The 13,526-nt window shown below is 46.9% G+C and overlaps 2 protein-coding genes across 21 annotated transcripts in view; both read left to right on the top strand.

The window, feature by feature from the left end:
* Positions 1-3,153, top strand: part of Allc (allantoicase) — a 35,091-nt gene extending 31,938 nt beyond the window's left edge. For 2 of the 3 annotated variants that reach the window (XM_006239944.5, XM_039111788.2), the window contains 2 exons: positions 1,777-1,901; positions 2,861-3,153. In XM_006239944.5, coding sequence (XP_006240006.1) covers positions 1,777-1,901; positions 2,861-3,070 — 335 coding nt within the window. In that variant the 3' untranslated portion in view covers positions 3,071-3,153. The remainder of the gene's footprint in view (positions 1-1,776; positions 1,902-2,860) is intronic. The other variant, NM_001013037.1, reaches the window with a different exon arrangement.
* A 137-nt stretch (positions 3,154-3,290) lies between these two features.
* Dcdc2c (doublecortin domain containing 2C) overlaps positions 3,291-13,526 on the top strand; it is a 75,031-nt gene continuing 64,795 nt past the window's right edge. For 14 of the 18 annotated variants that reach the window (XM_039112713.2, XM_006239958.5, XM_017594297.3 and 11 more), the window contains exons 1-2: positions 3,291-4,658; positions 8,424-8,475. In XM_039112713.2, coding sequence (XP_038968641.1) covers positions 4,372-4,658; positions 8,424-8,475 — 339 coding nt within the window. In that variant the 5' untranslated portion in view covers positions 3,291-4,371. The other 4 variants (XM_063262307.1, NM_001195807.1, XM_039112715.2 and 1 more) reach the window with 4 other exon arrangements.

Raw genomic sequence — 13,526 nt, 5'->3', positions numbered from 1 at the left:
ACCTTTTATGTTTTTGGCTCTCCTTTGGCAGATTGTAGTTTGTTTAGCCTGTGAGGTGTCTGTGCGTGCGTGCGTGCATGCATATGTGTGTGTGTGTGTGTGTGTGTGTGTGTGTATGTGTATGTGTGTGTGTGTGTGTGTGTGTGTGTGTGTATGTAGTTGCATGGGGGCCAGAGGTTGGCACCATTTAGAAAGACCTCATGTGAGATCATACTGATCATCTCATTGGTCACCGAGGCTGACAAGCCTATCTTGAGAGGCAGGTGACATGTCAGCTCATTTGTGCATGCTTGAATTTTAATAGCATCTTTAGTCCACAGTTCTCTTCATGACTAGTATAGGGGTAGCCTGTTTTGTTTTGTTTTCCCTTGAGGGAGTTTAGTCAAAGGCAATAGCAGTAAATCCTGGTAACTTGTGCGCCAAATAGGTCATGAATATAAGCTGCCAGACCCTTGGGATCTCTCATAGGACTCAGGAAGGAGGGAGCACGACAGTATCCTTGGTATCAACAATACAATAAGTTATGTTCAGTTGGATCTAAGATACATAGCTTAGTGAACACACATATGCACATGTCAGAGACAGGGCAGCTTTAATGTTCACTCTGCATTCTGAGATCACAACTGACCCATATGCTAGGCTGCTCTCCCAAGAGACGCACCTCAGGCAGTGCATGCAGATGGTGAGTGTCTTCCACCAGGATTCAGAACTTTCATCTTAGAGCACTCCTCATAGGATCATGTGACCCTTCTCCCTTGCACATGACTGAATGAAGTTCCAAAGACAGACTCAGAGCTGTATTCTCTTCATCGAGAGACACCTTAGGAATACTGGGCCACAGAATGTTTGATTTGGGCTCAGTTGCTTGCAATTAAAACCACCCCTCTTTTTCTTTGTCTTTTTCCTCATGTTAAAAATTTATTTTTTGGGCTGGAGAGATGGCTCACCCATTAAGGGCACTGACTGCTCTTCCAGAGGTCCTGAGTTCAATTCCCAGCAACCACATGGTGGCTCACAAGCATCTGTAATGGGATCCAATGCCCTCTTCTGATGTGTCTGAAGATAGCAACATTCTACTCCCATCTTTATATATCTTATATATCTTAAAATTTATTTATTTTTGCATATAGGAGGTATGACTGTGTACATAACCATGCTGACTAGATGAGGGTCAGATCCCCTGGAACTGGAGTTAAAGGCAGTTGTGAGCCATCTAACGTATGTTCTGGAAGCCAAACTCAGGTGATCTGGGAAAATATGAAGCACTTTTAACTGCCGGGACACCTCTCCAGCTCCAGGACTTCTTTTTTTTTTTTTTTGTCACATTACAAAATGATATTGTGTCCAGGTCCATCATGACTTCAGATGCTATGTAGCAGTAAGAAAGAGATTTAGTTCGCAGTTATGATGCTTATCAAGTACACCCAACTTTTGAAGTATGAATGCATCCAACCGATACATGGTTGGCCACTTCTCATTCATGTGAACTGAACACATTCCTGTACCCCACCAGGCAGTTCAACCCCATTCTTTCCTTTCTCCTTCATTACACTCTTTTCTTTAGAAAGAATTCTGGCTTGTTTTTGATTTTACTTGTTGTTCTGTCTTGAGGTTCTGGGACTTGAACCTAGGGCCTCATACATGCCGGGCAAGTGTTCTACCACTGAGCTATCTTCCCAGCCCATTTCTGGGGGTTGATCTGATTGAGTTACTTGTATCCTAGAAGCTGAGGTATGCTGAAGAAAACAGTGTCCACGTTTCTATTTCCTCCGACAGGTAATTCTCCTGACAGCTGCAAAGTGGATGGGTGCATCCTGACCACCCTGGAAGAGGAAGACATGATCCGGCAGAAGTGGAGTCTTCCCGCCCATAAGTGGAAGCCATTGCTTCCAGTCACCAAGGTTCGTAGGGTGCAGTTTGACGATTGACCCTCAGTCTACGGAGGAACCTAGGAGCTTGCATATGCTATGCATCTCCCTGCCACTGAGCTCCACCCCTACACACCTCCCTCCCTACACATCATCTCCCTGCCACTGAGCTCCACTCCTACACACCTCCCTCCCTACACATCATCTCCCTGCCACTGAACTCCACCCCTACACATCTCCCTACCACAGAGAGCTCCACCCTTGCATTCCATCTCCTTATCAGCTGCTCTCCTAGTCCTCTTTTTTCACTTTTAGGGACAGGGTCTTGATGAGTTTCACAGGCCGGCCTTGAATTTGTAATCCTCCTGCTTCTGCCTCTCAAGAAGCTGGGATTATAACTCCTCAGAGTCACTTTTCCATGAACCTTTGTTCAGTTTAACAGTAAAATTAATATACTGTAAAAAGCCACAGCTCTGTTTTCCACAGAAGAAGGTGGACTCTGTGACTTTTGCATGCCCTACAATCAAGTTTTGCTGAAACAAAACAAAAACCCATCATGCTAAGACTGCTAAGAATACACACACAGACACAGGTTTTTATAGTATATTTTATTTAACTTATTAGAAGGGTGCCTGGAACACTTACAGATATCATGCTGGGCTCATGGATATAGGATGGATACCCTCATATGTGTTAGAGTGTCTTGGACCAGCAAAGTGGTCATGGTGGTGGGGTGAGTTTCCATGTAACCATGAAGATAGCAGTTTACCTCCTCTTCCACTTGATTAACTCATCTGCTTGCCAAGAAATACACTTGAACATGCATGCCATCATCACATAGATGCCCTTCCCAGCAGCTGATTTCTATTAGGTCAGATTATTACTGAGAAGCATTTCTTAAAGCCCCCTAAGACCAAGCCTGAGTGACTGCACTTGAGGAGTCCTACGAGACCCTTCTACAAGGACCTTCCATCTGCCTTTTTTCCCCCCAGCTAACTCCTAACCAAAATCACTTGTTGGACAGCCTGACCCTGGAGCTTCAGGATGTCATCACTCATGCCAGGATTACCATTGCCCCTGATGGCGGTGTGAGCCGCCTTCGGCTCAAGGGCTTCCCCAGTTCCATATGTTTGCTGCGGCCCCTGAGGGAGAAACCCATGCTGAGATTCTCTCTTAAAGCGGGCTTCAGGGCGAATCTCTAAAGAGCTCATCCATTGTAGTACACACCCACTGCCTTTAGTATTCCGAACACCTGGTGGTTCCAATAAAATGATCACCCCACAAACTGGTCTTGTCTCCTGTTGCCACCTAGTTGGTGTCTTAAAAATTGGCCATAGCTATGAATGGTGGGTTAGCCTCCCAAAGAAGCATTTCTTGGGAAAACACTACAAAATGTTGATAGGATCAGTTTCCTGCACCATTTGTCTGTAGATTCAACAGATAATAAATACGTAACTTACAGATCTGAGATCTTGTTTAGGCCCATTAAACCTTTTGGGATAGTATTTCTGAAATTATCAATTCAGGACACATTTGGCTTGTCTTTATCCTGAATAGGGATGATTACCAAAGGTCTCCTCCCCCAAATGTCACGTTTGGAGAGCTGGGTACTAGTGGCCATAGCAGACAGTCCCTTACATACTCTATGTGGTACTGAGCCTGGAGTTTTATCTCCATGTGGGGTGAAGGTAAGAAATAGAGGTTCATAAGGTGATATACTTCCAGCAACCCCCAGTGTTAGTTGTCAGATGGCTCTGATCCTTTTCTCTATAGTGGAAGGCAGTAGCAGCTTGCTGGGAGGTCAGGATGGGTACGCTTGGCCCAGTACCTTCTTATCCCTTTCTCCTCTTCAGTGAGCTCTATCACTTCTCCCCTTTGATGCTTGATGATTTGTCTGTCTCTGTCTGTCTCTCCCTGTCTCTGTCTCTCTCTCCCCCTCTCTCCCCCTCTCCTTTCTCCCACTCCCTCCAGCATCTTAATATGTACTCCTGGCTGACCTGGAACTCTCTATAGACCATTCTGGCCGTGAACTCTCAGAGATCTTCCTGCCTCTGCCTCCCAAATACTAGAATTAATGGCAAGCGCCACCGCACAGGGCTTTCCCTTTTCTCTTTCTGACCCCTCACCTGTCTGAGCTCTTCCTGCATCCTCCCAGCCCTCCCAGATCTATGTCCTCACTTGCGGGGGTTCTCCGGTTCAGGCCACTCACCTATCTGCTCCCAACCTGTTTTTCTGTTTTCACCTGTCTGCATTCTGAACCCCTCTGCATCCTTCATTCCCTTGGTCAGTCACCCCTGTCCTCCCTTGCTCTCTGTTGCTCCTTTCCTGCCTGCCCAGTCACAATCGCCCCCGGACGTCAGGTCAGCGTGTGCTGCTTCAGGCTCAGGACCCATTAGGCAGGCAGCCCAGTCCCGCCTGTGGCCCGCAGCCCGAGGGAGCCGGTGGGTGTGCTGGGCGCCTTCTTGCACAGTTCTGCATGTCCCGAGGCTAGCGAGCAGTGGCCATGGGCACACGCGGACCCTATGCGCTGGTGGACACCACGCCGGCCAAGACCATCTTGGTGTACCGCAACGGGGACCAGTTCTATGTGGGGCGTAAGTTCGTGTTCTCCCGGCGCCGCGTAGCTAACTTCGAGGCTCTGCTGGAGCAGCTGACCGAGCAGGTGGAGGTGCCCTTTGGTGTGCGGCGACTCTACACGCCCACTTATGGCCACCGGGTGCTCGAACTGGAGTCGCTGCAGACCGGTGGCAAGTACGTGGCTGCCGGCCGGGAGCGCTTCAAGAAGCTGGAGTAAGTGCAGCCTCTGAGATCTCTTCTTACCCAGGTCAATGCAATTGAGTCCCCTACCTAGCCCTCTGCACACAGCACACCTCACCCAGGGCCTTACCCTGCTCTCAGGAGCAGCACACCCGACTTGGGGCCTCATCCAGGGCATCTGGCAGCAGGAGCCACTGTCTCTAAGCCACACACAGAACGTGGGGTTCAGAGAATCCAAGAGGGCAGCAAGGGGGTACAGATTATTGCATTATCCAGGCACTTTTACTGCTACGAAATAGATGCATGGTATTTGCGGGTGAGTCCAACACAGAGAAGCATTTAGGCTTCATTTTCTTCACCTCTAAGTTAATGGTATGTGAAATTGGGCTCCTGTCTGCTGAATAAAACTAGGAAGCACTTCTCCACTGGCACAGGTAAGGTGCCTTAGGTTCTGTAACTGCTGAGCCACTGAGCAGTTAAAATTAATATTCACAGATAATAAGATTCTAATTGTGTCACTGGCACACAGATGTAAGTGACGCTAGCAGTCCTGGGGTTCCTCCCACCCCCATGGATGAAAGGCCTTCACAGAGCAGCTTGCTAAGAGATTCAGTTATGATTTTGCTGTTTAAGTCAAATCTTCTGGGGTTTTCACAACGTTCTTCCCTCCAGTCTTGTCATTTATGTCAAGGCCCGGGGGGTTGGGAGAGGGTGCGACAGGCCAAGGCAAGAGATGGATGGGAGGGATGCAGTTAACTAGGTTGGGTGAGAGAGCAAAGACCTCCTCTGAGCGGGACTGAATCCAGATATTCCCTCCTGAGGAACTTTGGGTTCCGTGCTCAGAGTTCACGTTCTCGTAAGTAAAGAAGGCTGGAGGAAGTCTACCGCACAGCACCACAGAGCGGCAAAGTAAATGTCCTCCTTCAAAGTGCCTGCACCCAGGAACTCTACACCTTCCTCTCCCTCTGGAAACCCCAAGGAAGTTACTCAGTGACCACCCAGCCCCAGCAGGCTTCATGAATCACTGGCTTGCTGGATCTTGAGGGACTATGCTCTCTCTGGTCTGTTTCTGTGTTCTTGGGAGTGTAACACTGATGAATACATAGCACTTTATGTTTTGGTGCCTTAATTTTCTGAATTTTTGCATCACTGGAAAATATAATGGTAATTGGTTCTCCTTTTGGTGGGGGGGGGTTACTGTTTATGAGAAAGTATGAAAACCAGGATTGTCTTAGGGTTTCCATTGCTGTGAACAGACACCATGACCAAAGCAACTCCTATAAAGGACAACAGTTAATTGGGGCTGGATTACAGGTTAAGAGGTTCAGTCCATTATCATGGCAGGAAGCATGGCAGTGACCAGGCAGGCTACTTTGTATTACCATTTAAAAATGTTTTATTCTGTGGGAACATAGAAGCCACTTTGAAAGTCCCAAGGGTCAAAAGTTCTGGGAAAATGAGGAACATCTCTGAAACCCTGTGAATGTGTGTAGGGTTCTCATTTCAGAGTCTGGCTTCTGCTCCATGCTGGCCTGAAGTGGGGTTTCATCACAGTAACCCTAACTAAGATAGATTGGTAACAGGATCATGGGGTACTGCTGTGACAGACACACCATGCGTTTTTGGAAGGACTGTGGGAGGATTTTGGAACGGGGCAGGAAAAGGCATTGCGTGCACAAAACTTGATGAAGTCTTCTGTGGGAGCCTGGAAGAGGATGTGGAGAGCAGTGCAGATGACAGAGGCCTGCCCTGTGAAGTTCCAGAGGGCAGTTTGAGAGTCACTTAAAGACTCTATCAGGGCCGCTTGCTGTTTTGAATTGAGAATCGGTGGTTTTGGATAGATCAGAAGCACTGAAGTAAAATCTTTGCTTTTTTGGGATGGTTGATGCTGCTCAGACCTCAGCAGGTTTGGAAATGCTACAATCATCAAGTGATTGCCAAGGACAGCAGCAACTGTGGTGGACTGGAGCCTGCCTGAGCCTAAGAGACGGGCTGTGGGTGCTATAGAAGACAGGGCTTGAGGTGTGTGAGGGCTGAGTGAATCCCAGACATTGGTGAGTTACATGGTTGAAGCTTGGTTTTGCTTTGATGTGATTGTGACCATGCCCTGGTTCTTCCCTCTTGAAGTAAGAAAGTACTGAACTTAATTTTGATTTTTATAGGAGCCTAGTTTGAGAGACTTTGAATTTTTAAAACATATTTTTTAAAAAGATATTGAATATTTTAAGTACACAGAACTTTTAATGTGAAGTAAAGATTGTGGGACTTATGAAGTTCATTATGTTTTATATTGCGATATTAATATTAACTTAGGGATAAATGAGAAAGAAGTTTTAGTTAAAAATGATGTGTTAGGGTTGGGGATTTAGCTCAGTGGTAGAGCGCTTGCCTAGCAAGCGCAAGGCCCTGAGTTCGGTCCCCAGCTCCGAAAAAAAAGAAAAGAAAAAAAAAAGTGATGTGTTTTTGTGTCAAGTTGACAAAGGTTCTATTGTGCTGGTCAGTTTTATGTCAACTTGACACAAACTAGAGTCATCAGAGAGGAGGGATCCTCAACTGAGGAAATGCCTTCTTTGTAAAATCAGGCTGCAGGCAAACCTGTAGGGCATTTTCAGAGTGTCTGAGGGCAGTGGGGTCAGTCTATTGTGGGTGATGTCATTTCTGGACCGTTGGCCCTGGTTTCTATAAGAAAGCAGGCTGAGCAAGCCAGTAAGCATCACCCCTCTGTGGCCTCTGCACCAGCACCTGCCTCCAGGTCCCTGTCCTGCTTAAGTTCCTGCCCTCACTGCTTTGGATGATGAACTGTTGTTATATGGAACTCTGAAAGAAGCCATTTCTTCCTCAATTTAATTTTTTGTCATGGCGTTTCATCACAGCAAAGGTAACCCTAACTAAGACAGGTAGGCACCAATGAGCCAGGATCCTGTTCCTTTACTGATCTGTTTGAAGTGGTTACCTTAAACAGTCACTTCTTAGGTTTCCAGCTTCAGGGCTGCACTCAAGGGAGGGTGGTATGGGAAGACGTCCACTCTGCAGCACAGTTTTGTCACCTGCTCTGAGTTTGCTCCTTGATGAGTAGAGATGACTAATGTGCTCGTGTGCTGGCAGTCCCAGTCCTTAGGAGCCAGTGGCATCAATGTGACAAGATCTAGCACAGCCTGAACTTCAGAGTCAAACTATCTCAGAAAACCTAAAACCAAACCCACCAACCAGCTAACCGCCCACCCGACCCGACTAAACATTCCTCCCCTCAACAGAAAATCAGAAGGCTGATGAATCAGGTAATTGCTTTTCCTTAAAATATTAAAGAGATTTATTTACTCTAAAAAAACGTATATGCATGTTTTGCCTGCATTTTTATCTGCATACCATGTGTGTGCCAAGTGCCTGCAAAGACCAGAATAGTGCTCTTGGACCCCATGGAACTGGAGTTTTACAGATGGTTGTGAGCCACCATGTAGGTGCTTAGAACTGAACCTGGCTCCTTTGGAAGGACAGTCAGTGTTCTTAACCACCAAGCCATCTCTCCCCCTTAGATTATGATTTCCAAGTTCCTTTAATGAATACATTCATATGAGGGAAGAGTCATAGCACTGGAGAGAGTTCCACAGGGCGAGGCCAGTTAACGCAGCTGGGGCAGCTGGGGGTGTCTCCCATCCCATTGCCATCACAGGTTGATGTGGATTCATTTCTGACTTGTGGGGTTGCTGCTTCATTGCTGACATTGGCTCTGCTGGGTGGAGGGCACATGGTTCAGCATGAACATTGTCTTTCTAACTATGATCTATTTTTTTCTTGCAGCTATATTCATATAGTTCCCAGAAAACCTACAAAGATGAGAAAGTTGAAGGAAGTAAGTGTTTGGGACTAACTAATAAGACGAGCTGAATTAGGCCACCTTTGGAACAGGTTCTTGTCAACTCTTTAAGCTTTTCCTGAACTGCCATCTGGCTTTACTGGGTTTCCCACTTCTTGTTTCCTCTTTTGTTATGTCTGTTCTAATTTGTGTCCCCCCCCTGTTGTATAAGGAGGCGTCTCTTTGAGGGAACCTCTTTTATATCCCTTCTCTTTCCCTGCAGAATATACACTCCTTTACCCAGGGATCTACCTCTGTGCTGGCTTGGTGACTGTCAATGGCTTCTCTGAGATAGTGACAGAGGTCTAATTTAAAGATTGACCAGTGGGAGTTTCCAGGTTTGGGGTCAGGCTGATGTGGAAGGTGCTGTAGACCATTGCTGGGCACATCGCCACTTCCTCTGGTGTGGCAGCTTGCTTGCTTCCTTTCTAAACTCTCTCTACTTCTGTCTGAAGACCTGACTCCCTTCCCTCAGGCTAGCGCAGAGGCTTCTATGATCTGCGCTGTTGCTAACCTTTGCTTGGACTACAAAGGGAAAGGGCTGGGTAACCATAGTGAATACCCCTCTGCTTGAACCTAGGTTGAATCCCTCTAACTCCTCTCTAGCCTTGCTGTTCCCCTGGAGGCTATCAGTTTCTTCCTTTTCCCACTCCCACTTGTCCTTTTCACAATGGTCTTCCTTAGAGCCTGGCAAGGAGGGGATTATCACCAACCCAGGAATGGCTGGGTCTCATTTGCTACCCCTTCCACTCCATTTAAAGGGCATAATTGAAGAGGTTCAGAAGGGTGAACTCCTACCAAGAACACTGTTGGCGATGTGGTGTGTGTGTGTGTGTGTGTGTGTGTGTGTGTGTGTGTGTGTCCGTCCCTCAGCATGTGTAAAGGTTATCTGACAACCTCCAGTGTTCTCACCTTCTACCCTGTTTGAGGTAAGGTCTCTTAGCCTCTGTGTGAGCCTGGCTGGCTGGCTTTAGGGATTCTAGGGATTGTCTCACCTCTGCTTCCCATACACCTGCAGGGGTTTTGGGGTTACAGATGTGCATGCCACTGCATCCAGATTTTCTGTGGGTACCAGGGGTTTGAACTCAGATCCTCACAGTTGCCTGATAAGCACTTTACTGACTGATTCATCTCCCCAGTCCCATGCCTTGTCATTTTTAATGTAAAAGAATTGCAACATGTCCTAAAAGACGAACACTAAAGTTCACGGAGGCTGACCCCACACGAACTTCAGCCACAGTTGCCTGTATGTACTCCAGGAGCCCACAGTGCCATGCAAAGTCAGGGACAGGACTGCAAAAACCATTGACTTCCAAGAGCTGCCTTTTCCCCCAGGAGATGGCATGCTACATATGAGGTTTGACCTGTCTCAGTTTGTAGACCTCACTGCTTCACGGTGACTGACCTTGTAAGACTATAGAGTCTTCTGGGAAAGAAAGAAGCAGTTTGATTGCACAGAATTGCAGATTTAATATACCAAGTGATCTTGGAGTGACCCAGGTTGACCAGTATGCTTTAAGATTTGTTTGTTTATCTTATGTATGTGAATGCTTTGGTTGCATGTATGTGTGTGCACCATAGTGTGCCTGGTGCCTGTAGATGACCTTCCTTCTTTACAAATGAAACAAGAGGACCAAATGATATAGCTCAGTTGGTAGAAAATGTGCTTAGAATGACGCAAACCTGGAATTAGAGCTACCAAGTATGTTTGAGTCCAGCCTGGGCTAAATGAAACCCTGCCTAAAAAAGAAAACATTTTTACAAATAAAAACAAAAACCCGTGTAGACCATGGCATGCTCCATGAGGCCTCATGGTTTCTGGCACCCATGTGTGTTTGACATTAATTGCTCAGACAGTAGCTTAACATGTGATGTTTAATGACAGAGTTTTCTTCATGGGCATCCCACACCCTCTTCACATGCATACTGGGGCATAGAAGAGTTTATTTCTCATTATCAGGTTTCTTTCTGGGTGTGACTATTTGAGGATGTCTTTCCTTGGTGCTAAAATCTTTCCAGTTTAGGCTTTGCATGGTAAGAGAGGTTTCAATGTGGGTAGTCAGATTGTGGGAACAGGTATAGAGAAGAGAGCTTGTAGCACAGCGACAGCAAGCAGCTGTCAGGTGAGCCAGGGTTTGTTTTCCCTTGTATTATTCACTGTGAAGGCCATGGCCTTATGAGGGGATTTTTCTTTTTTGCTGTGACTGCATCATACGAAGACAAGACAAAGGAATGTTTAGCAGCTGAGCCCCATGTTACACTGGTGAGAGACAGAGCTACTCTGGGCGTCCCCTAGCATTCTGCTGTTTTGAGCCTGGTGCCACATGGCTATGAACTGTGAGGGCATGCCTTAGGATGGCTTTTGGTGGCTAGAATCCTCGATGCTGTGTGTTTTTGGGAAGATTTCATAATCTGGTTGTCACCTGGCTATTTTGTGGGGTTCTTTTAGAAATTAGCTATGCTGTTTTGTAGAACTATTTGATAAGGCTGCAATTTCCACATGGGAGAAATAGTCTGTGGCCACCCTGAGGTCTCCATCTCCGGATAGGCTCAGTTTTCCCACCTTGGGCAGTAGGTAGGTCTATAGCCCATTGGGTAGGCCAGCCTCAGGCAAGGCGAGTGATGTGGGGGATTTATGGGATCTGGCAAGTGTGAGTGAGACTGCAATCTCTTTCAGACAGTGGCCACATCTGTTTTGCTCCTCCTAGGATGCGATGGCATGGAGTACTGGAAGCAAGAATCCAGAATGTGTTCTTCATACCTGCAGTTATTTAATTAGGCAGGCACTATCAGGGCTAATGAGTCATCAACACATCAGGAAGCAATTAGCCCATTATTTCCATTGTTGTATGCAATCCAGCAGAAAGCCATTACTAGGGTGTTTACACCCAGTAGAATTTCTCAGAGCATAGGTTTTGTTGTTTTATTTTTCAGACCAGGTCTGAAATTCATGCCCATTGTCGATATTCATGGTATTGACTTTTCCCAGTGTAGCATGTAGATGTGCAGCATTTTGTATGCAACACACAACAGAGCAAAGGTGGATGCTAGCTTGAAGGTATGCAGCATTTTATATGCAACACATAACAAAGCAACGGTGGATGCATGCAAGCTTTCTGCAGACTTCACTGGCCTCCCCTTACTCTGGATCAGTTCCCCAATAGTAGAGCTGTCCACTTGTCCTGGTCTCTTTCCCTCATCCACTGTCCATACTTGATGAGGAGTTACCATAGTCCCTCAGAGGCTGCTCACTGGTCAGCACTAGGGTCATTTTGCTGAAGGCCTTTCTACCCGAAGAAGGATCATACTTGAAAGGATGGTGTAAGCCATGAAACAAGAAAAGCACAAGTGATATGAAGCCCAAGCCATTGCAAGCTGTCTTCTAAATACTTAGCTTTATGCACAGAGGCCAGTCCAGCTCTCATACCTTACCACAAAAGCCTCTTAATGCACTCAATGGCTGCTAATATAGAGACTCACGACTGGTCAAAGCACAGACAATAAGTGTGGAGAGCTCAGAGCCCTTAACGGGAATCACTTATCACACTCACAGCTCCTAAGAGTTGTAAGAGCTAAGAGACCAGAGAACCCTGCCACAAAGCAGTGTCTTCTGGACATAATAAGACCAGTACACTCATGAGCTCTCAGCATCTGTGGTCGGAAGCACAAGACTCGCACAAGATCAAGTCAGTCAGCACCTCAATATAGAGAAGGGAGGGGCTTCTCCCCTAGCTAAGGATTTATTGACTATTGTTGCCCAGTACTAATTGAACTCAGTAGATTATGTAAAGGTATGAAGGTTAGGAAAGGAGTGTTGGGGTGCTGGGAGAAGTTGGTAGGAGAGGACAGGAGGTAGCTATGATTTAAATATATTAAGTAAATAACAAAATATATCACACATACACACACTTATGAAATAACCCAATTATAATAAAAAATTCTAAAAAACCAGACCCCAAACCAAACAATGGAGGAGAAAGACAGGGCAGAATCCCCAAAGCCATCTGGGGTGCAGAGAACGGGGTGGGTAGTGACAGAGTCCCTGTCTCTGCATGCTGTGAAGAAGGGGTTGGATCTGGATCAGTAAAATGCTTCTACACTTAGGCCATCCCTAGCACCTATGTCAAACAAACAAATGAACAAATAAACAAACAAAGTGGGGCTCATGGGTCTGATGGCACATGCATCAGATCCGTGCCCCTGGAGACAGAGGCAGGTAGATATCCGAGAGTTCCAAGTCTGCTAGGGCTACAGAGTGAGATCCTGTCTCAAGAAACAAAGAGCATGCCCCTGGCAATGGGCAAAGAGATGTTCTTCTATCAGTCAGAGGCAGAGCAGATGATGGTCCTTTGTTGGGCTTGATGACTGGCTTGGCGGCCAATGGTGTTTTAGGCCTAGGACTCGTAAAAAACAAATCAAATCAAATGAAATCATATCAAATCCAGGCAGCAGAGCACAGGAAGAGGAAGACAGAGACCATGCAACCCATAAACCTGCCCTCCAGTGCATGGCACAGGCGGGCCATAGACACCTGCTTGCTGACACATTCTGCAGGATAGATGGAGGATGTCACCCAGGAGCCTGCCAGCTATGTGGCCAGCCTATAGCAGGAGCCACTACAGTGTGTGAGTTTGTAGAAGACAGATGGGAGAGAAGTGGAGCAGCTTGAGCGTTATGAAAAGAGATGGAACTGGAGACTCCAGGGTAGAGAGGAGCAGCCTGTTGTGAGTAGCCAGACCTGGGGGCACGGTGAGGTCACAGCCAGAGCTGCCACTGAGGGCCTTGTCTGGGTTTGTGGCTACACAGTGGCAAGAGTTGGTATCGGTCTGTGGCTCATATTACCACTAGACAATATGGGGATGTCCCTGGTATGGGCAGCCTCTGGGGACCGCCTGGATGCCAGGGGCTGTGCATAACTGGTCCCGCCTCTCACTGGATGCAGAGCTCTGGCCCCATTTCTTATTCCTGGCAGCACTCAAAAGAATGTGCCCTCTACCTCGCCCAGGGAGCACAGTAGAGCTGGCCTTGATGGTAGGGGTGTGGGCAAG

This window comes from Rattus norvegicus, chromosome 6, assembly GCF_036323735.1.
Source record: "Rattus norvegicus strain BN/NHsdMcwi chromosome 6, GRCr8, whole genome shotgun sequence".
In the NCBI taxonomy this organism is placed as follows: Eukaryota; Metazoa; Chordata; class Mammalia; order Rodentia; family Muridae; genus Rattus; species Rattus norvegicus.
Note: the sequence above shows the minus strand (reverse complement) of the source record. Positions and strands in the feature narration are given on the sequence as shown.